This window comes from Numida meleagris, chromosome Z, assembly GCF_002078875.1.
Source record: "Numida meleagris isolate 19003 breed g44 Domestic line chromosome Z, NumMel1.0, whole genome shotgun sequence".
NCBI lineage: Eukaryota > Metazoa > Chordata > Aves > Galliformes > Numididae > Numida > Numida meleagris.
In genome coordinates this window covers 36,265,859-36,292,762 of record NC_034438.1, presented here as the reverse complement: position 1 = coordinate 36,292,762, position 26,904 = coordinate 36,265,859, and the positions used below count along the sequence as shown (strand labels likewise).

The 26,904-nt window shown below is 37.2% G+C and overlaps 1 protein-coding gene across 6 annotated transcripts in view; it reads right to left on the bottom strand.

Annotated features, from left to right (window-relative positions):
* Positions 688–26,904, bottom strand: part of TMC1 (transmembrane channel like 1) — a 127,889-nt gene continuing 101,672 nt past the window's right edge. For 5 of the 6 annotated variants that reach the window (XM_021379894.1, XM_021379891.1, XM_021379892.1 and 2 more), the window contains 14 exons: positions 26,362–26,468; positions 25,320–25,418; positions 22,005–22,147; positions 19,138–19,282; positions 17,248–17,442; positions 15,319–15,498; positions 14,989–15,141; positions 13,666–13,794; positions 12,125–12,192; positions 8,804–9,043; positions 7,401–7,526; positions 5,640–5,718; positions 5,409–5,544; positions 688–1,249 (listed from right to left, as the gene is read on the bottom strand). In XM_021379894.1, coding sequence (XP_021235569.1) covers positions 981–1,249; positions 5,409–5,544; positions 5,640–5,718; positions 7,401–7,526; positions 8,804–9,043; positions 12,125–12,192; positions 13,666–13,794; positions 14,989–15,141; positions 15,319–15,498; positions 17,248–17,442; positions 19,138–19,282; positions 22,005–22,147; positions 25,320–25,418; positions 26,362–26,468 — 2,069 coding nt within the window. In that variant the 3' untranslated portion in view covers positions 688–980. The remainder of the gene's footprint in view (positions 1,250–5,408; positions 5,545–5,639; positions 5,719–7,400; positions 7,527–8,803; positions 9,044–12,124; positions 12,193–13,665; positions 13,795–14,988; positions 15,142–15,318; positions 15,499–17,247; positions 17,443–19,137; positions 19,283–22,004; positions 22,148–25,319; positions 25,419–26,361; positions 26,469–26,904) is intronic. The other variant, XM_021379895.1, reaches the window with a different exon arrangement.

The window sequence follows — 26,904 nt, the reverse complement described above, 5'->3', positions numbered from 1 at the left end:
CAGAACATAAAAATATAACTGTCTCACTGGAATAAGTAACAACAGTTTGCAAATAAACATGCATCTATTCTGTGTTTCTACTACACTAACATACTAAGGATCTGTTTCAGCCTATACTCTCTAGAGGTCAACACAAATTTACGCTAATAAATCCACAGAGCAGATTAATAGCACATATTCTTATGCAGTAATAAATGTCTCTGTGCAATAACAAAAGATGAGTATATGGGGAAAAAAAATTGAGTAACAGTCTTACCTATATTCCTCAAGTTCATATTTTGCATAGGAAATATTTCTTCAACACTTTATTTTCTCATTTATTTTTAGTCTTTCAAAATATGATAAAACTCTGTATTAGTATTGCTGTATTAACTAAAAGTGGTACTGCAGTAGGGGTTAAACTTTCTTCATAGCAACGGGCAGAATATTGCTTTTCTTTTATGTTTAAAATTATTTCCCAAAGACTTTAGAGACAATCAATTGGAAATGATCGCAGTTTCATCATGCAAAATCAGAACTCTTTGGGTAAGCATATCTCACCTGCAGAAGTCAAGCCATTTGCAGTTTTTAAATATAACTGACTCCAATACACTTTCTAAGAAGTTATGTTTTCAGGAAACATGTTTGAGGAAAAGAAAAAGGTACTACAGACACTCTTGCAAGCTTTTAAGAAAATAACCAACAAAATACAAAATAATTTTTATTCTTCTAACAATATTTTCCAACACATACCTTAAGTTTTGAGACATTTTGACACAGCTAACACATTTTTGCAATATCTTTAAAAGCAAGCAGAAAGATGCTTTTTTTTTATGCTGTAAAGTCCCATCCCACATGATGCACATGAATATGCAGATGAAGATTTATTATAAATACAACAGAGTTCTGCACTTCCAGGAGTTTTCTGGGAGTCCAGATCACTCTTGTGTCCCTGAGTGTCCTTCATCTTATCACAAAGCAGAAAAGGACAGACAGCTTCCTTATCTGTAGTGGGGAGGGCCTCTGGGCATTCCTGGCTGTACCCCTGGAAAGCGTGGGTGTCCCGGTGGATACCCTGGTGCTAGATACCCACGTGGCCCCGGAGGCCGTGTCACAGCTATGGGTGGGGGAGGAAGGTTTCCCCCTCTGCCCTGTGGTGGATAGTGGCCATTTGGGGCAGCACCTGGATGCTGGAGTGACTGAGACAAACTTGCTTCCTGTGGCTGGCCTGTCGTCTTCGCTTCATTGCCACTCTGTTCTTTCTCGTTATCTGAAATGAGTTAGGAGAAGTGAGTTAAGGAATGAAAATACAGAACAGAAAATCTCTCTGAGGGAAAGTCTGCAGCACACTACCTACTCCAGAATATGATGGAAAGTATAGGGCCCAAGGCACCAACAGCTATGTGAGGTGTGAGCAGGCAGACAATCTGCTCTGCCTTGTGGCAAGGCGACAGGATCAAATATATAGATTAAAAGTTGTCATGGGGGACAAACAGAGGAGCGAGGAAAACACAGTTCACCCATGCACAGACAGGTTATTTCAAAGGGAAAAACACAAAAGCCAAGGCAGCCAGTATCACATCAGGTTGAAGAAAAAATTGGCAAGGCTGGAGGCAAGAATACAAACGAAAGGAGAGGATGGAGGCAAGTCAGCGCTTGAAGCTGCAAATGAAAACTCTCCTTGCCTGCTCCACCCCCATACGTGCCTCTCTACAATAGGTCTGAGGCCCTGGATGTGGAAGGCCTGTCTGTGAGTGATAACAGCCCACTCAGTCTGGACAAACTAATGAAACCAAATCACAAAAAGCCTTCCACCAACATCAAGACTACATCACTGAAGAAGAAGAGATGGGTACTAGTTGTAGGTGATTCCTCCCTACAGGGAGCTGAACGACCAACATGCCAAGCAGACCCTCTTCCTAGAGAAGTCTGCTGTCTTCCTGTGGCTCGCGTGAGGGAAACTACCAGGAAACTACCTAGCCTGCTACAGCCGTCAGACCACAACTCCTTACTGCTTTTCCATATAGGGAGAGATGAAGCACCTACATGTAGGTCAATGGCTATCAAAAGGGACTTCAGGGCCTTGGGACGACAGTTGAAGGAATTGAATGCACAGGTCATCTTTTCTTCTCTGCCTCCTGTATTGGGTGAGGACATAGAAACAAGCATTCGTCCTGCTGGAGGACTTCAACCACCCAGACATCTGTTGGAAAAGTAGCATAGTGAGCAGTAGGCAATCCAAGAGGCTTCTGGAATGCACTGAGGATAACTTCCTGAGTCAAGGAATTGAAGGCTCCACCAGGAGGAAAGCAATACTGGACCTGTTGCTCACCAATGCAAATGAACTGATTGGTGATATCAGGATTGGAGGCTGCCTGGGCTGTAGTGACCAGGCTATGGGTGAGTTCATGCTCCGGAGGAATATGAGATAGGCAAAGAGTAGAATCAGGATGCTAAATTTCAGGAAAGCTAACTTTCAGCTCTTCAGGGAGTTAGTCAGCAAAATACTCTGGGAAACTATCCTCACAGGCAAGGGTGCAGAGCAGAGCCAACAGATCTTTAAGGAAGCTTTCCTTAGCATGCAAGAGCTCTCCATCCCCCGGTGCAGCAAGTCAGGAAAGGAAGTCAAGAGACTGACATGGCAGAACCAGGACCTGCTGGTCAAACTGAAGAGCAAGAAGAAAATGCACAGACAGGGGAAACGGGCAGATACTGAGGGAAGAATATAAGGAAGCTGCTAGGCTGCATAGGGATGGAGTCAGGAAAGCCAAGGCCTAGCTTGAACTAAACTTGGCAAGGGATGCCAAGAAAAACAAGAAAGGCTTCTATAGGTACCTCAACCAGAAAAGGAAAGTCCAGGAGGGCGTACTCTGCTAGTGAGTGACACAGGCAAGCTGGTAACAACAGTGGACAAGGAGAGGACTGAGGTAGCTAATGTTTTTTTTGCCTCACTCTTCTGCTCTTCTTCTGCACTTCTGCTCTTCTTCTGCTATTCTAACTGCTCACCACACAGACCTCAAATGTTTGGTTTGGTAGGAGGGGATTGGAGATGCAACATCTCTCCAACAGTGAGCGAAGATCAGGTTCGTGATCACCTGAGGAACGTGAACATCCACTAGTCTATGAGTCCTAAAGAGATGCATCCCAGAGTACTGAGGGAATTAGCTGAGGGAATTCACCAAGTCACTCTCAATGATATTTGAAAAGTCGTGGCAGTCAGTGAAGTCCCTGGTGACTGGAAAAGCAATACTGCAGCCATTTTTAGGAAGGCTTTTAAAAAGGATGACCCCAGGAACTACCAACCTGTCAGTCTCACCTCTGTGCTGGGAAAGAACATGAAGCAGATCCTCCTGGAAGCTATGCTAAGGCACATGGAATACAAGGAGGTGATATTGTAGAACCAGCATGGCTTCACGAAGGGCAAATCTTGTTTGACCAACCTAGTGGCCTTTTATGATGGTGTCACTGCATTAGTGGACAAGGGAAGAGCCACCAATATCATCTATCTGGACTTCAGTAAGGCCTTCAACACGATAGCTTACAACATCCTTCTCTCCATGTCGGAAAGATATGGATTTGAAAGGTGGACTGTTCAATGGATGAAGAACTGGCTGCAGGATAGAGTTCAGAGAGTGGTGGCCAATGCCTTAATGTCTGGATGGAGATCACTGATGAGTGGTGTCCCCCCAGGGGTCAGTACAGGAACCAATACTCTTTAATATCTTCATTGATGACATCGACAGTGGGGTCGAGAGCACCCTCAGCAAGTCTGTGGATGACAACAAAGCTGTGGGATGCGGTTGACACACCAGAGGGACGGGATGCCATCCAGAGGGACCTAGACAGGCTTGAGCAGTGAACTCAGGTGAACCTCAGGAGATTCAACAAATCCAAATGCAAGATCTTGCACCTGGGTCAAGGCAACCCTCACTACCAATACAAGCTGGGAGATGAAACGCATTGAGCACAGCCCTGCCAAAAAAGACCTGGGGTACTGGTGGATAGCAAGCTGGGTACAAGCCAGCAATGTGTCCTCACAGCCCAGAAAGCCAACCGCATCCTGGGCAACATCAAAAGATGTGTGGCCAGCAGGTTGAGGGAAGTGATCCTGCCCATCTACTCTGTGCTGGTGAGGCCTCACCTGGAATACTGCATCCAGATGTATGCAGTATGCAGAGACATAGACCTGTTGGAGCATGTCCAGAGAAGGGCCACAAAAATGATCCAAGCCATGGAACACCTCTCCTATGAGGACAGGCTGAGAGAGCTGGGGCTGTTCAGCCTGGAGAAGAGAAGGCTCCAAGGTGACCTGATAGCGGCCATTCTGTATTTAAAGGGAGGCTGTAAGAAAGAACGGGACAGACTCTTTAGCAGGATCTGTTGTGATAGAACAAGGGGAAATGGCTTCAAGCTTAAAGAGGGGAGATTTAGGTTGGATATAAGGAAAAAGTCTTTTACAGTGAGGGTGGTGAGGCACTGGAACAGGCTGCCTAGAGATTTGGTTGATGCTTTATCCCTAGAGACTATCAAGGCGGGGCTGGATCAGTCCCCAGGCAACCTGATTTAGCTGTGCATGTCCCTGTTCATTGCAGGGGAGCTGGACTAGGAAGGTCCCTTCCAACTCTAAGGATTCTATGACTTTATGATTCTGTGAAATGTGGGACAACATAATTTCATGATTCTTGGACTATGTTTTCCTTCCAGTCCTTTTTGAAAAATCCCAGTGAAGGGAAGCAGAGGTATTTTCCAAGCAGTTAGATGCATTATCAAGAGGATATCATCTGTAAATGCTGATAAAGGTCACTGGTTCCAAAATTAAGCAGGCAGGTTTTCAGGCTGCAGACCTGCTTTCCATGCAGCTCTTCCACACATGGTCATCTCTAATCTTCATTTTTCTGCTAGGCTTGAGAATACATTGGTTGTATGTCATGTATGATGGGAAGGTCTAGCATTAATGGGGGAGGAAACACTCTTTGAAATCCTTAAGGACCAACTGAAAATGCCTGACCACTCTAGGGTTTCTGATAAGGACTACTACCACACTGCCTTCTTACTACCATTTCTGACACTGAACCCTGGCGTGAAGGCTATACATTGTCCTTAGCTGTCCTGTATAAAAGAAACACAGCAGGAGGATGCAATATTTTATCCCAACAGATTTATTATTAGATAGGTGGAATCACTGCCATTCAGGACAGGCTGTGACACATATGCTCTGTTAGTTTTATTACTTTAATAAAAGGTTTTACCTGATGTGGAATGATGTTATGGTATTTCTTAAATGAGCCAAAGAAAAAAAAAATGGACTGGCTAACACTTGTCTTACTTTTTAAAGATATTGTGGCACAGGAAGTAGTTAGAATAGGGAAGAAGCTTATGATGCAGTGTACAAGTATTCCTAATCTTGAGAAATTCAAATATGTGTTTACCTTGACTTGCAGAAGATTGATCTTGCTTGCCTCCTTTTTGCTTTGCCTGTGGTGGCTCTGTCTCAAATGGATTTTCCTCTTGTTCATTTGATTTTTGTGCCTTTTGTTTATTTCTTCTTTTGTTTTCTTCTGCTTGCTAATGATGGAGAGATGGAGAGAGCATCCTTCAGTAACCTGAATGTATTCTCTAACAATTGTAAAAAACAGAAATAACAGTTCCCCATTCCTTACACTTTGGAGTTTCTTTTTAAGTTCCAGGTTAGCTTCCTTGTAGGATTTTGATGTAGCATTGAGATAGTAAATACTCAGTCTAAATTTAAAGAAAAAGAATACATCTTGTTAGATAATGGTTTAAATACAAAAATTCTTGCAAAATTCCTACAGCAATAACTATAGTTGTGCCAAATCTATGCCAAAACTGTATTTTGCCTCATTTATAATGCCTAATCAGTAGAGGTATTTTGACAGTGAACAATGGAGTATGAAGAAAGCATACTTATCTCATGGGAAATAATAATGATAATAAAATGAAAAACAGAAATAAGTATGGTAGCTAAGGAAAATTCTGCATAAAGCTATGCCTCACTATGAAGTGTGTTCCTGTGAATAACGTTAAATAAGTTATTCAATAAAATTTAATTAACTTGTATGACGTACTCTAAAAATGAGTAGACCATATTTAGAAAAGCTTTTGAACTAATAGAACAGACAAACTCAAGTACTGGCAGAAAAATACCCCAAATCATAAATTTTAATTTTTGTTTTAAATCACAATTCAATTCTACTAAATAATATCACTGCACAGTGCAATTTTCACTTTTTAATGAATTGTATTACTTTCATGATAACTCTACGAAATTGTTGTTTTTTTACTATCTTAATTAGTGGAATTCTGATATGAAATCTCTTATTGAAGCAGTAAAAAATTAATCTTCATATCCTGTTTTCACTGCTTTTCCTGATTTTGCTTTACATATTCTTTATTCTCCCCTGCCCCCCATTTATTTTATTTTTATTTTTGCCTTGGACCACAGCAAGATAGGAATCATGCTCAGAATAATTCAGAAGGAACTAACTGTGTATTTCAGAGGACAGTTTAGTCTCTTTGCTTTTCTAGCTAAGTGATAAATGGGAGAGAAAATATTAAGTGAATCTTTGTGAAATTTCATCTCAGAATCTCATTTAGTTCATGTAAAATCCTTCTGCAATTTCTAGTCTATTCTGTAGTCTTCTCTGTTATTCTGGCAATTCTACAGTGTAGGGTTAAACCCCTGTCCATTTCTACCAAGAATTTGCTTTTAGTTCAGCAGTATGATAAAAAATGTTGTACAGTAGTTTTAAAATACCTTTATCAAGGACTCAATACAGTCCTTGAGAAAGACTATTCAGGGTTCATTATTCTTTATCAGCTACCGACCTATTAAAAATCCATAAAAAGAAATTGGACATCAGAGAATTTTAGACAAATTCTTGAGACTGGAACATCTCTGTAGTATATCTCCATTACTCTCTCTCTCCCTTCAATTCCATTACAAAGGGTAAAATTTTTATCAAGGAATAAACACTGGCACTCAAAATCTGACACACTGAAAGTTATTGAGAAATAGGTATGCTTCATGGCAGCCATCATTCTAATAACTTTGTATTGAACTTGTTAAGTATTTATGAGATGTAGTTCTACCTACTGGACAAACTGATCAAGGTCACAGCACTTCAGATCCCATAAGCCTTTGCATTTTGATAGTTTCTCCATTATAGTAGCAAAACCAAAAAAAAATGTAAAAAGTAAAAACAAAAAAATAATAAGAAAGCTGTAGAACAAAAAAGAGATCATCCTCTGTGGAAAAGCACATTAATTGTGACCAAATAGAATTCTTCATCACAGGGAATGAGTACTCTAATTAGATATTTAGGCAATACTCAGAGTAAAAGAAAACAAACAGACTTGTCATTAATTATTAAGCAAGATTTCAGTTAGTACTCTATACGTACACCATCAGTAATATAAAAGGTAGGATGAGTCCAGGGTTAGAGGCATAACCAAATACCTTCCCAAACCAAGAGGGGAAGTCATGCTCCAGTGTTTCTGATATGACTTCAAACATTCTCGTTTTCCCACTATTAAACAGAAAATGTGACAATATATCAAATAAAAATATTTTGGCAATGTTAATGCAGTAGTATGCATGTATAAGTTAAACATATCATACCAAATCTGAGTAAAAGAATGAAAAACTGTATGTTAGCATTGTTTAAAATTTAAAATCCTGTAACTAATGCCCAGAATAATCTTCTCCATAACTTTGCCAGGTACTGAGGCTAAAGTGCCAGCTCCATATTTTCCTGGGTTTTCTCTCATACACTTAATGTATATAATACTGTTTAGCTCCCAGCTGGCAGGTGCCTCTCCAGTCTCCCAAGACCATTGCTAAATTGTTGATAAAAGCATCCACTGTCTGCTTCAGTACTTGGATGAATCCTGTCAGGCTCCACGCTGTGACTCCAACAATAAGAAACTTTACTTTGCATCGTTTGCTTTGTTATCATCACTTCTGTAAAATTTAAGCAAGGTTATGCCTCAGTAAACTTTTAGAATGTCACGCTATTATCCCTCTTAGGTCACTGTGACTAATGCAAGCGGCTAGACAAATATACCAAAATAAACCAAAATCTGAATTTCATGTATTGACTGTTGTTGTCTGCTCATTAAAATCATATGTCATGCTAACTGCCAAGTAAAAATGCTGAAAATGGTCCTGAACTTTCCAGCTGAAATTGTGGGTATATCTAAGCTAGCTTGAATGGAAGGCACATGTTTGCACTCATGAGGCAGGCCTAAGTTTTTAGAAAAGGCAAGTGAATACGGAGGTCTTGAGAACTTGAGGAACATATTCAGGATCCCAGGGATAATAAAGGAGCATGAAAGACAGTGTTAGCTAGAGATGTCACAGTAGTCAAAGGCTGTACCCCACCCCCTTGAGCTTCAGCACACCAGTGTACATTCTAACATGCCCCTATTACAAGGCATACACAGACATTTACTGAAAGTCATCACTCTCAAGCCAGAAGACCACAGTGGCATAATGGGCCACAATTCTACTCCTTAAGAATAATTTCTGGCTTAATTAGAGCAAGAACAAGAAATGTTTAAGTTAACTAAAAGAAAAGATTTTCTGTTCTACACACACACACACAAAAACCCTTTTTTAAATAATCAACCAGTTTGCTAGGATTCCATCTTCTAGAATTATTACAGTGATAAATGTCACACAATAAAAATTCAGCATATCAGGTGCTAACACTTATTAAGGAAGCTTATTTTCATTACTGGATCATTCACTGATGAGGCAGTTCATCATATCATTAGCAAAAGATGGATGTAAAACGCAAAAGACCTGAAAGGGCCACAGTCAAAAGATGGTGGGATGGAGACAATGGTGTACACAGCAGGCAGTGTAGAAAGAAAGAGAATGAAAAGCAACATGGCCATGTAGAAGTTGTTTGATCTGGAAGCTTTGAAGACTCTCTCCTGGGGAACATTGCAGCACATCACTGCCCAGCATTGCAGGTACATGGAAGTATGGAGTCGAAACACATTGATTGCTGGGAGACATGGAGCATAAAAAGATCCCATCCTAGAAAAAAAGCGAAAAAAAACCACAACCTCACAACATTTTCTGGTAGAACTTCCACCAAGATATACTGCCTGTTCCCTACTTCAGTGTGCTTTGCATTCATATACACTGCACATTATTTAATAAAATGTTGTTTACACTTTTTTTTTAATGGTCTTATCTCTCCTTGCTTTAAGAAGTACAGGAGGCATATGGACGGAATTCTCCATATGTAGCTTTTGTTTCAAAATTCCAAAGTCATCTTTCTCTGCAAATGAGATGATCACTTAATGAAATGTTACTCACTCCTACTTTGTACTGTTAGTTTAGGTAGTATCTCTGTTGTCTTATATAAACATGGATAGAATCATAGAATCATAGAATTAGCTAGGTTGGAAAAGACCTACAAGATCACCTAGTCCAACCATCCACCTACCACCAATAACCCCACTAAACCATGTCTCTCAACGCTATATTTAAATGTTTCTTGAACACCTCCAGGGACAGTGACTCAACCACTTCCTTGGGCAGCCCATTCCAGCACCTGACCACTCTTTCAGAAAAGTAGTGATAGCACAAAAGCCAAGTATTACCATAATAATCTAGTTTATTCTTTATTATATTTCTTAATATACTAGAACCATTTTAGGAAGGGATTTTTGCTACATTGAAATTTATTTTACTTCTGTTACCATGGTTATTTTCTGCCTCATTCCAATGAACTGTTTATTGATTATGAGATATGAATTTGAAGGATGGACTATTTGGTGAATAAGGAATTAGCTGGAAGGTCACAGCCAGAGGGTTGTGATCAGTGGCTCTATGTCCAGGTGGAGACCAGTAATGAGCAGCGTCCCCCAGGGGTCTGTATTGAGTCCAGTGCTTTTTAACATCTTTATCAGCGACATAGATGATGGGGTCGAGTGTACCCTCAGCAAATTTCCTGAGCAATGCAGTTGATACAGCAGAAGGAAGGGATGCCATCCTTACAAACTGTGCTAAACTCAAAAGGTGGGCCTTTGTGAACCTAGTGAGCTTCAACAAAGCAAAATGCAAGGTTTGCACTTGGGTCAAGATAATGTCAGACACATATACAGACTGGGAGAAGAACTTCTTGAGAGTAGCCCTGCAGAGAAGGAGTCCTGGTTGTTGAAAAACTTAATATGAGCCAGCAGTGTGCACTTGCAGCCTGGAAGGCCAATGGCATTCTGGTATCAGAATAGGGGTGGCAGCAGGGACAGGGAGGTGATTGTTCCCTTCTATTCTGTCCTTGTGAGGCCCCATCTGGAGCCCCCAGTACAGAAGAGATGTGGAGCTTTTGGAGAAGGTCCAAAGGAAGGCCACAAAGATGACCCAAGGACTCGAGCACCTCTCCTATGAAGATAAGCTGAAGGAACTGGCCTTGTTAAGCCTGAAAAAGAGAAGGCTGCAGGGAGACCTCACTGCAGCATTCCAGTATTTAAACAGAGTTTATAAACTTGAGGGAAATCAACTTTTTAAAGGGATAGACAGTGATAGGACAAAAGGTAATGGTTTTTATGTAAAGGAAGGGAGATTTAGATGAGATGTCAGGGGAGTTTTTTTACTGAGAGAGTGGTGAGGTTCTGGAACAGGCTGCCCAGAGAGGTTGTGGATGCCCCATCCTTGGAGGTGTTTAAGGCCAGGTTGGATGGGACCCTGGTCAATCTGATCTAGTACTTGATCTAGTGGTTGGCAACCCTGCCTGTGGCAGGGGCGTTGGTACTTGATCCTTGAGGCCCCTTCTAACAGAAGCCATTCTATGATTCTGTGATATACTGTTGCACAGTTGTTACTGAAACAGTCGGGACCATGCTGACTGAAGAGTTGTTATTTCCAAAGGTCTGGCCAAGAGATACAGAATGCAATAGACCAGGAATCTACTTTTTCTTTGACCACTGTTCAAGAGACCAGAGCTCAGTTTCTTTCACTCTGGATACATCTCTTTTTTCTATTTATAAAATAGGAAATAGATCTATATGGTTGGAAAGGCCTCCAGAGCACAGAGATATCATGTCTGAATGCATGATATTAACGTTTCCCTCTTCTTTTCATGTATATTCAGTGAAAAGAAAAGATAAAGGCTTTTCAGCTATGATTGAAGACAGAGAGCACCTCATGGCCCTACTGCTTACCTACATGGAAATCAGTTGCAATATACTCTTCAATTTCAACAAGCTAGGATTCTCAGAAATGTATGAATATTTTTACAGGTGTTAGGTATAACACTTATAATAGGCAGACAAAATCTTGCCAATAGCTTATTAATATACAGAAGACTTGCAAATGATTTGAATCTCAATCATTTTTTGAATACACAGAGAAAGAGAATAAAGGAGCTTTTCATGGTCTATCTCATCTACAAAATTAATGCACACTTACATCTCTCATCCTGTCTAGTTACATGGCAGTCATAACTGCACCTGAGGCTCTTTTTATTATATTTCAGATGAGCATAAGTGTGTGCAATGGAATTTGTGAAGCCAGGACAAAATAGAAATGTTCATATTAATGGTAAACATGGTTTTGGCAGTGTATGTTCATTACTGTTAGGTCAAATTTTTTGCTGTTTTGATGTATTCAATTCATCAGCCTGCAAGAAGCAGTAAATGGAAAGAAATATGCTGTATCAAAATGACATCAGAAATACACAAGTCACAGATTCTGTGCAGCATCATGAATACTGGCGCACTGCAATTTGCAAGCACACATAGTTTGTGTGTAAGCATAAAAATTGTATGTTTTTATAGAAGTGCTGTCAGAGAGAATAATGAGGAATCAACTACCTCATCCAGCCCCAAGATTCTTTCAGCTAGAGAATGATTTCCATTATGTTTTCCAAAGTGTTAACCACAACAGTAGAAAATATGAGTGCCATCAACTGTGAAAAAAAATTGTAATTAATATTATTTATGAAATAGTCCCACTGATTTCACTCTACTGGAATATTGCATTACACTAGCATCAAACTAAAGCAATGAGAAAAGATTAGCATTTCACAGATGCTGCTAAGTCCTGCAGTACTGCGGAGAGTGCTGATGCACTGGGGCACATTAGAGACATAACACACTCTGCAATGCTTACCAGATCATGCCTTGGTTAAATATCAGTCCAAGCACATTCCCACTTATATCAAACTCTGAATATGATGGCTGAAAGAAATAACACAAATGCTTTCATTAGACTTGGACAAAAGTTTTTAAGATGATTGAACTAGATTAAAACTGTCACTTCCAACAGCAACGTAATACTTGCATTGTGTTGTAAAGATGCTCATTGTATATTATCAGTGAATAATGAGAAAAATGAGGATGACTAAAGGCCAATGGCAGACTTTAATACTGCTTGCAGAATTTTATTGATGATCATTTTTAGCTCTTTGCTTAGAAGAAGATGCTTATGGAAAATTAGAGCTCTGGGTACTGGCTAAATTTTAAAGCAATAATCCATAAATTATCCACTGGAGGGGCTAGTCAGGATTTGGTGGTCTCCTCCCCAAAAAAATGCATGAGGCTGCTAAGATTCAATTCCTTTTCAAACGATAGAAGTATGTTTCATATTTTGAATTTAGCAATTGCACTGTAGAATAATTAATTTCAAATATTGATAGATATCTCTGATCATTCATCTGCCTTCCTCTTTAATATGAATATCTTTGCTTTACACTAATTTACACTTCAAGACCTAGCTATTAGGACTCATTATCACTTTATTTGCTGAAGAAAACATCATGTCAATTTTTGTCTCCTGTATAGATGCATAAATATGGTTATCAAATAATTACTTAGTCTGTTCTCTCTAAACCATTCATTTGATTCCTTTATTCTGTTTTTACAAAGTTTTAATAATTTCTGATACCTGGCCTTCTGATTCAGGGCCTTTAGCAATTAATTCAAAATCTTCATCAAACTGACATTCTGCCTAGGGAGGGGTGTTTTTCCTAAATAAGTAGGACATCTGGAGCCTAAAAGCAGAGTCTCAACATTCCACAAGCCTTGCGGAAGTATGCTGACTCTACTCTGCTAGGGTTGATAATATAGGCACCAAAACAACATTTTGCTAATGACAATCTTAGCCAACAGTCAAGTTTTTTGTAAATAATTTATTGACCAAATATAGGACCTGGCTTACACAACACATGACCTTTTGCCTGGATAACACCTCCCTGTGGAACCTCATGACCATCAAAGAGCCTTGCGAGAACTCCATATTAACAAAACACATGCATAGAATTTATATACACATAGCAATTCTAGGAATTGGAGGGTACTTCACCGAAGTAGTGTGAATATTGACATGTTAAAATGTATAAAATCTGTGTGCTTTAGCACCTGGGTGTGCATGCTAGGAGCAGTGATCCCCCATACACCCACTGCTGCAAAGAAGTAATGTGGGCTTTCTAACCTGTTCTTCATGTTAGCAAGTGTCATTCATGGATTTCAGTGACATTTCCACATGTCTTCACTCACCCTATTTACCAGTCTCTCTTTAATTCCTGAACACTTTCCAGCTACAAGTACTGAGTACACTGAATACAAGCAACAAATCAAGCACACACATATAGTATGTATGCATGTGAGAGATGATCTGACAAAGACAGTTAAAATAGCAAATCAGATACTTACAAATCCATATTCCAAGTCCCAGCACCAGCAGTAATTGAAAAATCTAACAAAGACAGCTCTCAAGAAATCACCAATTAGAATTGTGATATACGTAGTCATCGTGTCAGAGACTGTCAGCCGTACAAATTCCTGTTGAAGGAATATTTTCTTTTAAGAATATATTTAAACAGTAATACTTACAATAATAATAAAATACTGGACCAGATCCCTAAATGTGCTTACTCTGCTAGAATTTGGCAAAGACTCTTTTCTCCTGATTCCACGACTGAGAAATCCAGGAGAAAGACTGTCCTACATCTGTTACAGATGTCCTCTGCTTCTTCTTATGCTAATAACAAATGACACTTCCAGGTTTCCAGGGTACAATTAGTCTGCAAAAGGTTTCCAGCCAATACTGCTGCTATAGAAGAGCAGCAGTAATCTCTGGAGAGATTAAAAAAAAAAAAAAAAGAAAATCCCAAAATCCTCATTCCTGTACTAAAATTAGCACAGTGATAAGATCTGGGTGTCATTATGTAATTATTCGGCATCAATGAAAATGAGTATAGTGTTTGTTTTTTTCTTGCCCCTCTGCTCCCTGCTGTCAGTTGGGAGCATAGATAACCAAGTGGGGAGACTGCCACACTGAGGGAGCGATAGCAGAAGTTGTGATTCAGTGGTGAATTCAGTCTCATGGACAGGAGAAAAATAAGAGGTATGATCAGTCAGAGAAAAGGAAGATGTTGGGCAATTCTTTGTAAATATCATATTATATGGATATAAATAATTATGAATAATTATGATTTACTAAACTGCTGTTCTTTTTTTTACACAACATTATTTGGTTAAAGATAAAAATACCTTCCCAAATATACACTGCTGACAAGAGCTGATCTCACATATTTCCTTGCTGAGATATTGATCTGTCTGTTAAAATATATGTCTGTTGTATTTAGAAACTGATACTGTTTGATCAAAATTTTAATCAGAATCACTACATTAATTAATTGTTGTGACTGATCCAACTTTTCATAGTTGCAGGCTTTGCAAGGCAAATGGGATGAAGACAAAGATGAATGAACAAAATGGTGAAGAGGAAAAAAAAAAAATTTTCAATGCTGTTAACTATGCAGAGGGACCTCCCTACCAGAAGTGATTCAAATAAATTGAAGTAGCTGTTTCTGAGCTTTGCAGCTCATAAAAAAATTAAGTCTTACGTCTTCATTTCCTGATGTTTTTGCATCTTAATTTCACTTGTCAGCAGGAATAAACAGAAGTTTGATATGATTTCTTGTAACAGACTACATTTCATTTTCGAACATGAACTCAAATAAGTTACATTACCTGGCCTACCATTGTTTCCCAGCAAGGTCCTCTGGGAACATCTGCAGGGTCCACCTGTATTGGAGGAGCAGTTGAATTTTCTGGAATAGTGCCATTGTACAGACTGGCTTCCCATATTGTCATGTTATACTTGACTATCTTCTCTTCTTCCAACTAAATAAATTAATTAATCAGGAAAAAAGAAAAGATTATGAGCTTATACTACCAACTTTTGATCCTTTCTAATCCAAGACTACCCCATCTTTCCCTGACATGTCTGTGGTATGGTTGGAAACAGACATCCTTGATCTGGTACATATTAAAAATAGTGAAGAGAACTAAACAGCTTGCCTTGAGATTGATTTCATCCATTAGGGCAATAATGAAAGTGTAGAGATTGCCAAGAAAAAGAGCAAATATGCGTCCAAGCTGCCATCTTAGAGCTATTCGAGGATGGTAGTTTTCCAGAGAACTGATTACATCAAATAAGGTTGGACAGAACATTCCTAAAAGTGACATGACCATGTTTACCTAGAGAGGTGGGAGAAGAAAAGAAAGAAATGTTTACAGTGAAATGTTAGAGGCAAGAACTTTGATTATTATTGATTGTAGTGGCAGGTGTATTTCCAGTGCTACTTTTCATTTGGCATTTAATTCAAATGAGTGAAGAGCAAAATGCACACTGGGAGTCACAAGATGCTTTCGCAAAGAACGAAGTGAAAACTTATTTACGATCTACTGTAGATGGATATATGGAGGTTTTTTTTTTTTAATTTTATATTTCACTTCAATTTCAGAAACAATCAAATATTAGATTTTTAGCTACTGTCTATGATTGAGACAAAATTCTAACAGAGAATTTAGCAAAAATTATTATCCATATGAAACATTTATCTGAAAATAGTGTGGAATTAAATTTGTCTGAGATCTCGCCCCGAGTTAATTCTCAATGCCCTCACTGCATAAGCAAACTCACATTAGTCCTGATGCTTTCTGCATATATTTCTTTGAAGCCTCTAACAAGATTAATTCATCATCATAAATGTATGGAAATTGAACAAGTTCACTGAAAGTAAACTGAGAAAAATAAGTTTTCATATAAAGTATGAAATTCAACATACACTGTATGTTTTACTGACAAGGGAGGCATTCCAAGGATCTAACATTCTGAAGCAACCGATAAAATTTATTGCAAAAGCTCTTGAATCTTTTGGTGAAATAATACAAAATCTAATTGACTGTGTCAGCCAAAAATGAAAATTGAAGAAGTTTAAAAATTCATTTTTAAATTTCAATTTCAAATATCGCTTCCTTACAAAAACTTTTTCTTTGAGGGACTATAAACAACCAAGTAACTGAAAACATTATCTCAAGTTAAATCACAAACCTTTGTGGAAAACACAAAGATTCTTGATATAGATGACTCATATTAAACTGATTGAGTAAAAAGGAATTGATTTAGCCATAAAAAACCTTAAATACTTAAACATCTTCCAGTTGCTCTGAAACTAACATCTCTTAAACATCCTGGAATCCATTTTTGTAGAACAATGATAAGTTTTAATATGTTCTTACCTTCCTGTTGTCAAGAGAGCTAAGATTGGTCTTTGTTCTCATAAATAATATAACAACAGAAAAGCAATATGCAAACAAATAAATTCACTCACTTTTAAATGTGTATATTCACACTCTTTTTCATATGCTGAATTGGTCTTCTTAATTAAAATACGTAAACAGTTTGCTGTATTTCTTTTGTTGTTTTTGTTATGGTTTTTAATGTTCAAGAGCTAATTACTGGATTTTTATGTTTCTATTTCATATATTAATATTTCATATTAATAGGCAGGTGGAGCTGGAAGGCATGTTTCACCCTCTTGTTACGCTGCAGAACTGTACCTTTGAAGCCCCAACTAACTTTGGACATTGCCACACACAAGTCATCTTCCTTGGACCATTCTCAAAGAAAAGCAACAGAAGAGCAGGCTTCTTGAAGAGATCTTGTGAGACCATAGTGTGGCTAGAAAAACAGTTTTAAGAGCCCCCCCAACAAGAAAGGTTAAGGCTTTAAAGGAAAACTGAATACAAAGCAACATTCAAAAGAACAAACCAAAGAATATTCCTTTTAATGAATCAGGAAGCAGAGAGACTAGAAGAGTTCTTCTGTTATACATTTAACCACACTCAAAATACTTCAGTTCTCAGGAAAAAAGAAAAAGGCAACATGCAGAGTAGAGGAACAGTTTCAAGCCACATCTATTTTATAAATGTGGTAGTACGAACTTCGTTTCTTTCCCACCACCCGTAGTTCTCCAGACCTTCCAGGGCAAATTTTTGGGATCTTCTCACAACAAAAAATATGAGGTAGCCACTCCCAGCAAGTGTGCACAGGGCTAAGAAGTTAGCAAGAACCCTTAGGAACCGAGTCAAGTGAATATTTTCCTCTTTTCGGCTCTCCTGTTCCTCCACGATAGCTTCCTGTGCTTATTAGAAACAAAAGCATATTATCAGTACTTTAATGGTCAAGACTCTATATTGCTTATCCAGTTAGAATTCAGTTAAATAAGGTGTGACAAAGCAAATGCACACCTGCGCATCATGTTTTCAGATAAACTCATATTATCCCAGAAAATCCGTTTTGGACCTTTGTGAACCCTGGGATTTGGGATCTCCAGAGCACACTTTGCTTCCATTTACTGTATCCCTGCTAATTCTCATTACACCTTCATTCATGTGTCAATAAGAAATCAGCACCGTCAGCTTGTGAGGTACCATGAGATTGAGTCACCAGCAATACGCGTGTGATTAGCTGCCAGAAAAGGAACTGTCACACTTTAAAAAATGCACATTTGTGAAAAAACAGCAAAAAATTTTCTTTTGAGAGCCAGCAATGGAGGAGGAATGAAAAGACGGTTTATGTGTAGAAAGGCAGAAAAAAACCCAAACAAATATTACACAGATTCAGACTGTAATATAAAATGTTGCCCTAGTCTTTATGCTTGGCCATGACTCCACTGTAAATGAAATCTCCAGCTGCCTGCTTTTGCCAGTAGAAAGACTTTTCTCTCTGAAATGTCTTCATGAAAAGGAAGTTTGGTTACAGCTTCTCAGTTTGGTATAAAGATCAGTTGTCCAGAAGGGAAGCTGGATTCATGAATTATAATAATTAATTACATTTTTTTTTTAATCATGGTTTCACTTTTCTTACCACTTGTGTTTGTTACATAAAGGATAGGGGACTGCAGCAGTGCTTAAGCAAAACTCCCAGAATATCAGCCAAGCTAAGGTTTCACACTTTCTTTCCCTGTTTGTTGGCAAAGATTACAGTATATGTTCATGACTGTATTTCTCAAAAATAAGTCTCCACCTCAACTGATTTATGTTCTTCTCCAAATGTCATTCAGTAGCTGACTGTCACTGGCAGGCATGGAAATTTCACAGACATTCAGTGCTTAATATTTTGTCAACATTTATTTTCCAAGGACCTCTTCTTTCCACTTACCTTGAATGCAGTTACGTTTTATGCCTAGAGCTGGGAAGGTGGGCAGTATGGAGAAACAATATTGGTTATATCACTACTGCAGAAAGGAATAGTGTTGTGTATGATAGTATAGCTAATGCTTGGCCCTCCAGCTCCTACTGCTGTATAACATCAGTGTGACTGCAAGGCTAGTGTCCTATTCATTACCTGCTAACATGTTGCCAGGGTATTCTCCAAACATTATTTGAAAGCTGAATTATCCTTTACATACTGCACTGGCATTTCCCTATATAGAAACACTATATTTAACATTCAACAGGCAGAATACTTCCCCTCCACTGGTTTTGCAGCAGTGCGTCTCACATCCCGCCCTGGATAATAAGCTTTTCAACAAAAAAAAAAGTTTTTCAGGCATAAGCATGATAGAAACTGTAAAACATCAGAAACAAGGATAAGGAAAGGATTATTTTTACAATGGAATAATTTTGCTAAAATTAGTTCTGCAATCACAGAGAATGGAAAAAATAGGATGTAAATGCATAAAGACCCAGAGCCAGAGACTCATAGATCTATCCACTTTGGTTTAAGCATCTAGGCCCCAGGCACAGTTAATACTTGACATTAGTTCCATCTGATTCACAACAATGTGAAAGATAAATCAGATTACATCTCTTTAGTGGTCTTTGTTTTACCTTAAAGCTGGTAGTGATAGAAGCAAACTTATTATCTGCTGTCTCAGGATTGCCGATCAGGTAGTCCCAGCTTGTGAACATTTTCCAGCTGAAATTAAAGCTAGTATCATCCCCACCACCTTCCTCATTTGCATTCCTTGCCATCCTACAAAAATCAAAAAGATGCAGAAAGGCCCTATTAGAACTAGTTTTTCTATGTATGTTTTTTAAATTCTTCCTAAAGTTCTAACTTTATTCTGAAAAATGTATATATTATTATTGCAAACAGTCATGTTATATTAAATCTAGAAAAAAATCTACTTGAAACAGTGGAAAACAATGGAGATTTTAATATTTTTAGAGAATTTATCAGATAATAATAATATTCATAATATTCATTTTCATGAGAAAGAATGAATGTATCTCATGAACATCTCAGAGGAATTCTGCTGAATAAAAAACTCAAACACAATATTAGGTAGATCTCTCAAAGAGGAAGTTGCAGTAGATTTGATTAGAGTCTTCATGAAGGGGAAGAAAAGAATTCTAAAATAACCAGCCAGAACAAAATCACTAACAAAGCTCTCAGTCTTGCCTCTCATCACATATGTATGTATTTTTAAATGATATTTGTAACAGTATCCACAAACATCAAATTCTTTCTTTATTGATTTGACTTCATCTTGACTACTAAATTTACTCTTTCAAAGTGTTGTCATTCGTGTAATAATAGTGGTCTTGCTTCTATATGCTTCATTACTTAATTCGACCCCCTAAACAGAAGGAGGGAGTATGTTGGTAGCATATAAATCATTTAACCTTGAACACTGCATTGATTTTTTGGTCAGGGAAATACAACCCTTTTTTGAAGCTGACTAATGTGGTAGATATATTTTATTAATATCAATACACAGTATACACCACATTTCTAACCATCCAGTGAAATGCATACTTTCAAACAGAGGAATTGAATTATAAGTAAGGGACACAGCAACTGTTTCTGAGCTGGCATAATCTAATGCCAGTTTGTTGTTGTTGTTACTGCTTATTTACAGAAGGGCATATTATGAAACGGTCTTCGTAGGATCTGCCCTGCTGCTGCTTTTAGACTAAGGTAGTTTTAGACTAAGGTAATTACTTCTAAATAGCTCCTAACAAAATAGTGAACAATCCAGTGCTCAGGATGTCATTTTATTGAGACAAGAAACGTTTCCATTTTGTTTCCATAGGAATAGCTGTAGAGTGAAGCTGTAATTCTTTGTATTTCCCATAAACATAATAATCCCACTTAGACTCCTCACTACCTCTTTCATGCATGCACGCATTCTCTTTCTCAGACGTCAATCAACAGGACAGCACCCCCGTTGCACTGCTTTCTGGAAAAACTGCAATAATCGGAAGACTTTAAGAACTGCTCTTAAGATCATCAAGTTACAGACCAGCAGTAATGTCACATGGCCAGGACGGAAAGAGGCTACTGCGTATAGTATGGTTTCCCTCTGTTTTATTCTCAGAGATTCTCTGCTAGAATAAGTTTTATTTTTAGTTTTAGTCTTTATTTGTCTAGGTAACTGTCAAATATTACTCTCTGAAACTAAGACTTCTCTAATCTTCATGAATGTGTGATCAAATAAATATTTTAAAAGACATTTTCCGCCTAAATTAATGACTTTTTTATTGAAGTAGTTTTTCTTTCTCCAAAATACATAGGTGTAATTGATGCTTTTTTTTTTTTCTTCTGGAATGCTTTTGCTTTTGCCCTGTGCAGGAAACCACATAATATTTGAAAAACTGAACATGATTTAATCTAGTGCTTATGAAAGTGAAAAAAACTGGCCACATCACAAAACACTGGAATAGATTAACTGTGATCTTCTCTAAATTCACAAGTGTCCTTGAATCTTGACCTTCAGTGCTCCAATTATTCCACCATAAGAAACATCTATAGCTGCATTTCTAGCTGATGGCAGTTGTTGTGGTAGGTGGTCATTGCACTTGAATCAAGAGTATTAAACACTATATTTACTAGCAGTGTACCTCTTCTGAAACTGTTAGAATCATCACCATGTATTCTAATATTGAGTTTGGCTATAAAATAGTAGTGAATGAATATTCATCTAATTCTGGCCAAATTCAAGTCCAGAATTTGAGTGCCATGTCTCACCAATTGTACTGCTTAGGCCCAGTGTCACTTACACATATGTTTCCTACTGATTTAGCATTATGTTTATAACAGTTTATTAAGCATAGTTAGTTTTCCTGGAGAAAGCACTGCTGGAGATAATTTTGTTCATGGCAGGACATTAAATCTTTACTATGATCAATAATATTCTTTGATACCGCTGTGCAAATGTGACTTAACCACTATAGACTTGCGGAGAGTCATTTACTGCTGACTATGAATTGACATAGAGAATTATTTGCCATATGTTTCTTTCTGGCTTGCCTTCTTTCTTCTTAAAAGAATTTAATTCACATAAGTTATCACTGAAAGAAGAACAGTTGAATTTCCTGAACGTTAACTGACATTATGCTAGATGCAGAGCATTACGAAAAGATGGTCTGACAGTTCTATTCCTCACTTTATGCACTCATTTTACACTTTGAAGTTGCAGGAGGGAAGTACTGGTACTTCACTAAGGATTTTTGCCACTTCCACAACACTGAAAGACAGCTGCTGCAAAAATAAGTATAGGCCCAAGGAATCTTATATGACTTTAACAGAAGTCAGCCTTTCCTTGCATTTTTTCTCCACTGATACTGCATTTGTCCTGCTCTTAAGATTGCTACATTCCAAAGTGTATTTCCAGAAAGAAAGTCTTAGTGATGAACATTGATATTACTTGTTTTTATAAATGTACTTCATTACAGAGCCAGTGTGAACTTACGTTCGAATGACAATCATAAAGCTGTAGCCAATAGTTCCAACACCAACAAGGAAATAGGAAAGAGGCATCCTGAACTTGAGCCACCCAATTGTCCTCTGGTTATTGTAATAACCATAAAAAAGCACAGAATACTGTGCAAAGCCCTGAAAATTCAACAAAAATTGTAACATCACAAGTCTGTTAGATATGCACATAATCAGAATCCTACCAACAGCAGCATAATGAAACATTATTTTCAGTGCATTCAAAACAGTCATAAGCATCACGATAATAAAGCTCACACAATGGAAAGAAAACTCTTTTTATAATTTTAGAAAGAAAGATAGAATATTTAATGTGAATTTTCAAATCTTTTATCTTTAAAACTTTTCAAGGCAACTCTATCTACAATAAAAAAAATTCATCCTCATATTTTGTTCTATAAATTACTTGCAGCAAAAATGAGATATTTTTGCTTCATTTCCACATTCCTGCATAACTTACTTGATATTAAATTCTCATGTAACTTCTTTGTCTAGTAACATTATTTTCTGTTCACTGGCTGATCATGTAATATGTTAGCCATTACATAACTACATTTTTTGGATGATTATTATGTATGCAGATTTTTTTAAACACTTACACTCCAAGGCTATAAAGAGTGTGAGATAAGTGTATCTTTCTTTTCAGCAGTTAAAAGTTTTTCTGTTTTTCTAAAAGCAATGAGATTCACTTTCTCTTCTACAGATCAGTGTGCTGGTTTTTCAAACTAATTTACTAGTACATGGTAAACTATAAACAGTTGCTGGTGTCTAAAATGATTCAAATAAATGAGGCCCTCTGATAATCCTCAGGTTAGAGCAGGAATCTCTTCCTAGAAGATTGTACCCAGAAACTTTCTGACAGCAGCTTACCATGGCTACTGCTCCAGCTGATTGTAATGAATTCAAGTCAAATACAGTGTTCAGTCAAAATGTAATTGGTGGATAGATCATGTGTTATTCTGACACTAATACAGTAATCTGAGGTTTCTGTTAGTTGAAAAGCACCATTTACTCCCTTTCAGGTGTTCAGTATCTCATATTATTTAAATAACATATTTCCCTTACACAGTGTCACACAACATGCATTTCGTCTATAGTAGCTCCCGCTACAACCGAAATGAATCACAGTATAAACTAAAAAAAAAAAAAAAAAATTGCAATTATTAGCTGAAAATGAAGTATGAATATATCATAAATAATTATTATATAAATAAATAATATATAAAAAAGTAAATACTCCTAACTTACTTTGCAGCATCCAATAACCGCTACCAAATAAAAGGAACTATTTCCTACACTGCTTAATTGACGATGTCACTGTCTTCAGTGAATAGTATTCAATCTGACATTCCTCAAGAAAATTCTTTTTTACCCTCAGTATTTTAGAGGATTTGTTCCTTTCACTGCCCTGTTCTAATTTAATTTCCATTGCATTTGTTCCTTGTGTTAACTGCTACTCTTATTTACTAAACTATCTTCATAGCTGTCAGATCCTGTTTCTCTCAGATATTGTAACTTCCTCCTCCTTCCACCATCTGTCTACATTCATCTTTCCTCAGCTCCATTTATTTTAAAAACTTTATTCCTATTTGCTGTATAAGCCTCTTTTAGTCTCTATTCTCTTTATAAAGGTTTCAACTCACTACATAATTCATATTTCTCCATTAGCTCCCTGATGTTTTAACTACTGTTTAAAATGTCATCATTATCTAAATTCCTGGCTACATGTCTAGACATAGTCTTCCTGTCATTCAAGTATGTAACTCCTGATGAATTAAACACGTCATCCTATGCAGCAGTCACTGGAAAATGTTATACAGATGTTTTCTTAGAAAGGTAATGTTCACTTCTATCCATATCTATACAAGGAGGGACTGTAAAATGTGGAGCAAAGTAAAGCAGAAGTCATCTGATCACTTAATATATATTTACCATCAAAAGAGAGGCAATCAATGTATTTTCTACATATCATTACAATAGTTTAAAATACAGTGTTTTGCAATTAACAAGCCTGAAAGATTTTGCTCATAAATGACAAAATGTGTTTATCAAATTAAGTATTTTCCTGTGCTCTGTGGTCTTATTACCAGATTCTTCTTGCACCATTGGCTGAATATTTAAAATAGAGCCAAGAAAAAGCCAAAATGTGAAGGCATTTGAGGCTCTACATATGAGTATTGAGCTACAAAGGACTCTGAGATCTAGACATCACAAGATTAAGGATCTATATATCCCCTAACCATAGCCAAAAATGGTAATATTAAGGAGAGGCATAATCACTGTATATGTGTGTTTTTTTTTTTTCAGGGAAGATCAGAGATGGTTTAATGCTGGAAAGGGAATAGGTACAAAAATTCAACTGTGCCCTAATGAAAATGCTCATGCAGAGCTCAGCGTCCAGCACTGCTGCATGCCACCAGCACAGGTGGAATAGGATCTCAAAGGCACCAAAACCACCCAGAGAGGCGTTTTCTAAATATAAGTCAGTATGCTAACAGTTGGACACACTGAGCTGTAAGATGGAGGAATTTGCACTTGAGTTTATTTCCCCAAGAAATGAGTTTGCTTATAACAATTATATTCATGCTTTCTGCTGCTAAAACTCAAATGCTAGAAGATACGTCATTATAGTCTTGGTGCTCCTTAGAGAAAAGGAGTGCAGCAGATTGAGAGATAGATTACTATCTATTTCAATAGATGCTGCTTCCATCAATACAAAGGAAAATCTTAACTAGACTGTCACACCATTTCACAAGGGAAAAGTACCTTTTGTTGACCACAGCTCATAGAGAACTCTAACAACCTTCTAACTAATGTGTTGCAATACAAAATTTATCATCAGCTGGCCTTATACCAAGTTGGGTCACGTTTATACAAAGAGGCCAACTGCAGAGACATGTCATTGAAAAATTAGAGAAGTTGTTTTCAGGATGAAAAAGGAGTATATGATCTTTAGGAATAAATTGCTAACCTGCTAAATACAGTTAATCAAATTCATCCTTAATAGACAGTATCCAGAGATGTGGATCCAGTATAGAGAATTTTTCCAATGAGTCTTTGTATTGCTTAAAATACTGAAATGTATGTGTGGACACTGAGATTTGTCATAAATTTTACCCCTGGGAAAAATCTATACTTAGAATTTGTGGAAAAGATAAAATTAAATTAATTCTATTTTCATTTTCTCCTGAAATATTCCACATTAAATCTTTAAATATTAAATAATGAAGCCAAAGTTCTTAATAATCAAAAAATCATGTGAATATGCAACATTGTAAGATTATGCACTTACACTAAAATCCCAAAGAGTAGCAAAGTTCATAGCTGTAGCTTCTTCGGCTCGTGGAACAGTTTTTCTAGGTAAAGAGCCGTATGGCTTTCCCATCAAAGCCTGGAAACAAGAAATGATAACAATTTACGTGTTAAAGCAAAATACCAACAAAGGAAAGGGATAGTGATCTGTCAGTTCTTAGGAAGACTTTTCTTGTGCTCCTTAGCTCCTTAATGAGAATGACCTATTTCTCCACCTTTTTTCATTGCTTCTCACATTAATGTTTGAAACTATGCCTAAAGTATGCATTAATGATATTTTCTACATTTAAAGTGACAATTCACTAGCATCAATGTGTTACCAAGATGTGTCACATTCAAAGGCAATAAAGAAGTTCAAATTCATCAGTAGGGTTTATTTTAAAGGCAAGACCAAAAGATTAATTTTTCTTGTAAAATGGGATTTCATTGGTTTGTTAATTGAAATACATGTTAAGTTGCGAGGGATAAAATTTTTGGATTCTGTCCCAGTGTTCTGCCAAGATGCTTGCCAAGCCACAGTATACATCCTCATTGGGCACTTTCCAGGCTTTTCCCTGTGAAAGTTGGGCATATTCTCTCTTTTGGTTTCAGTGGAAAATGGATCACACTATTGAAATGTTATACTAAGGAACAACTGGAAATTCCCAACATCCTATTTCCCATTTGGCCGCTAGAAGACAAGGTGGGAGACTGCAAAAGAGTGAAATCGAGCAGATGACACAACAATTTCAATTTCATATAAGCCCTCTTTTTTGAAAACTTTAGCACCATTTCAGGCCATGCAAGACCACTTTTTGGACACAATCTTACATACATTTTTCTGTAAAGACTAATTCAAGATACCTCTCTAAAGACAACTTTCTACGAAGAAAGTATAGCTTTATGTCTTTTGTATATCTTAATAGTTTTCAATGGAGCATAAAGAGATTACAAAATTATTTGAAGTTCAAGTCCTATGAAATGTCACAGCAAAGACAGAAATTCACATACCAATCTTCAATGAAAATTTTAAAAAATCACACCTCAGGCACCATTACAAGTCCAAATGTCAGTCCAAAGAGAATCATGTTTATTCCATACATCCAGCGTAAGAATATGAAATAAGATGCTACCGATGAGCCAAAGTGACCTATGAAAATGTAAGATGTGAAAAAAAGGAAGATCAGTTAGTCTTTATATGTTGCTTTATCTTAAGAAGAATTTGTTCAAAGTTTCTTTTTTTTTTTTTTTTTTTTTTTTAAGAATAAATGAAATTAAGGGATTTTTTTTCATTTTCTTTACTACTGAAATTCTAGTAACTTTTTTCCAGAACGCATTCATTGACCTGGCAGAGAAAAATGAAACAAACAAACAAACAAATAAATGCAAAAATACTACTTAGACAAACTGTTTGGGGTCCTGTAAATGTTGTGATATTTATTCATACTAAATCCTCTAGTGAAGGATACAAAGTGAGTCATGATTTTTTTTTTCTTTTTTTCTGGTGCATATTTTGAGCATTTTTTGACATTTTAGGCCAGTGTCAGCTTAGCTGGTTTAATAGGAACCAGCACTGAATTAGCCAG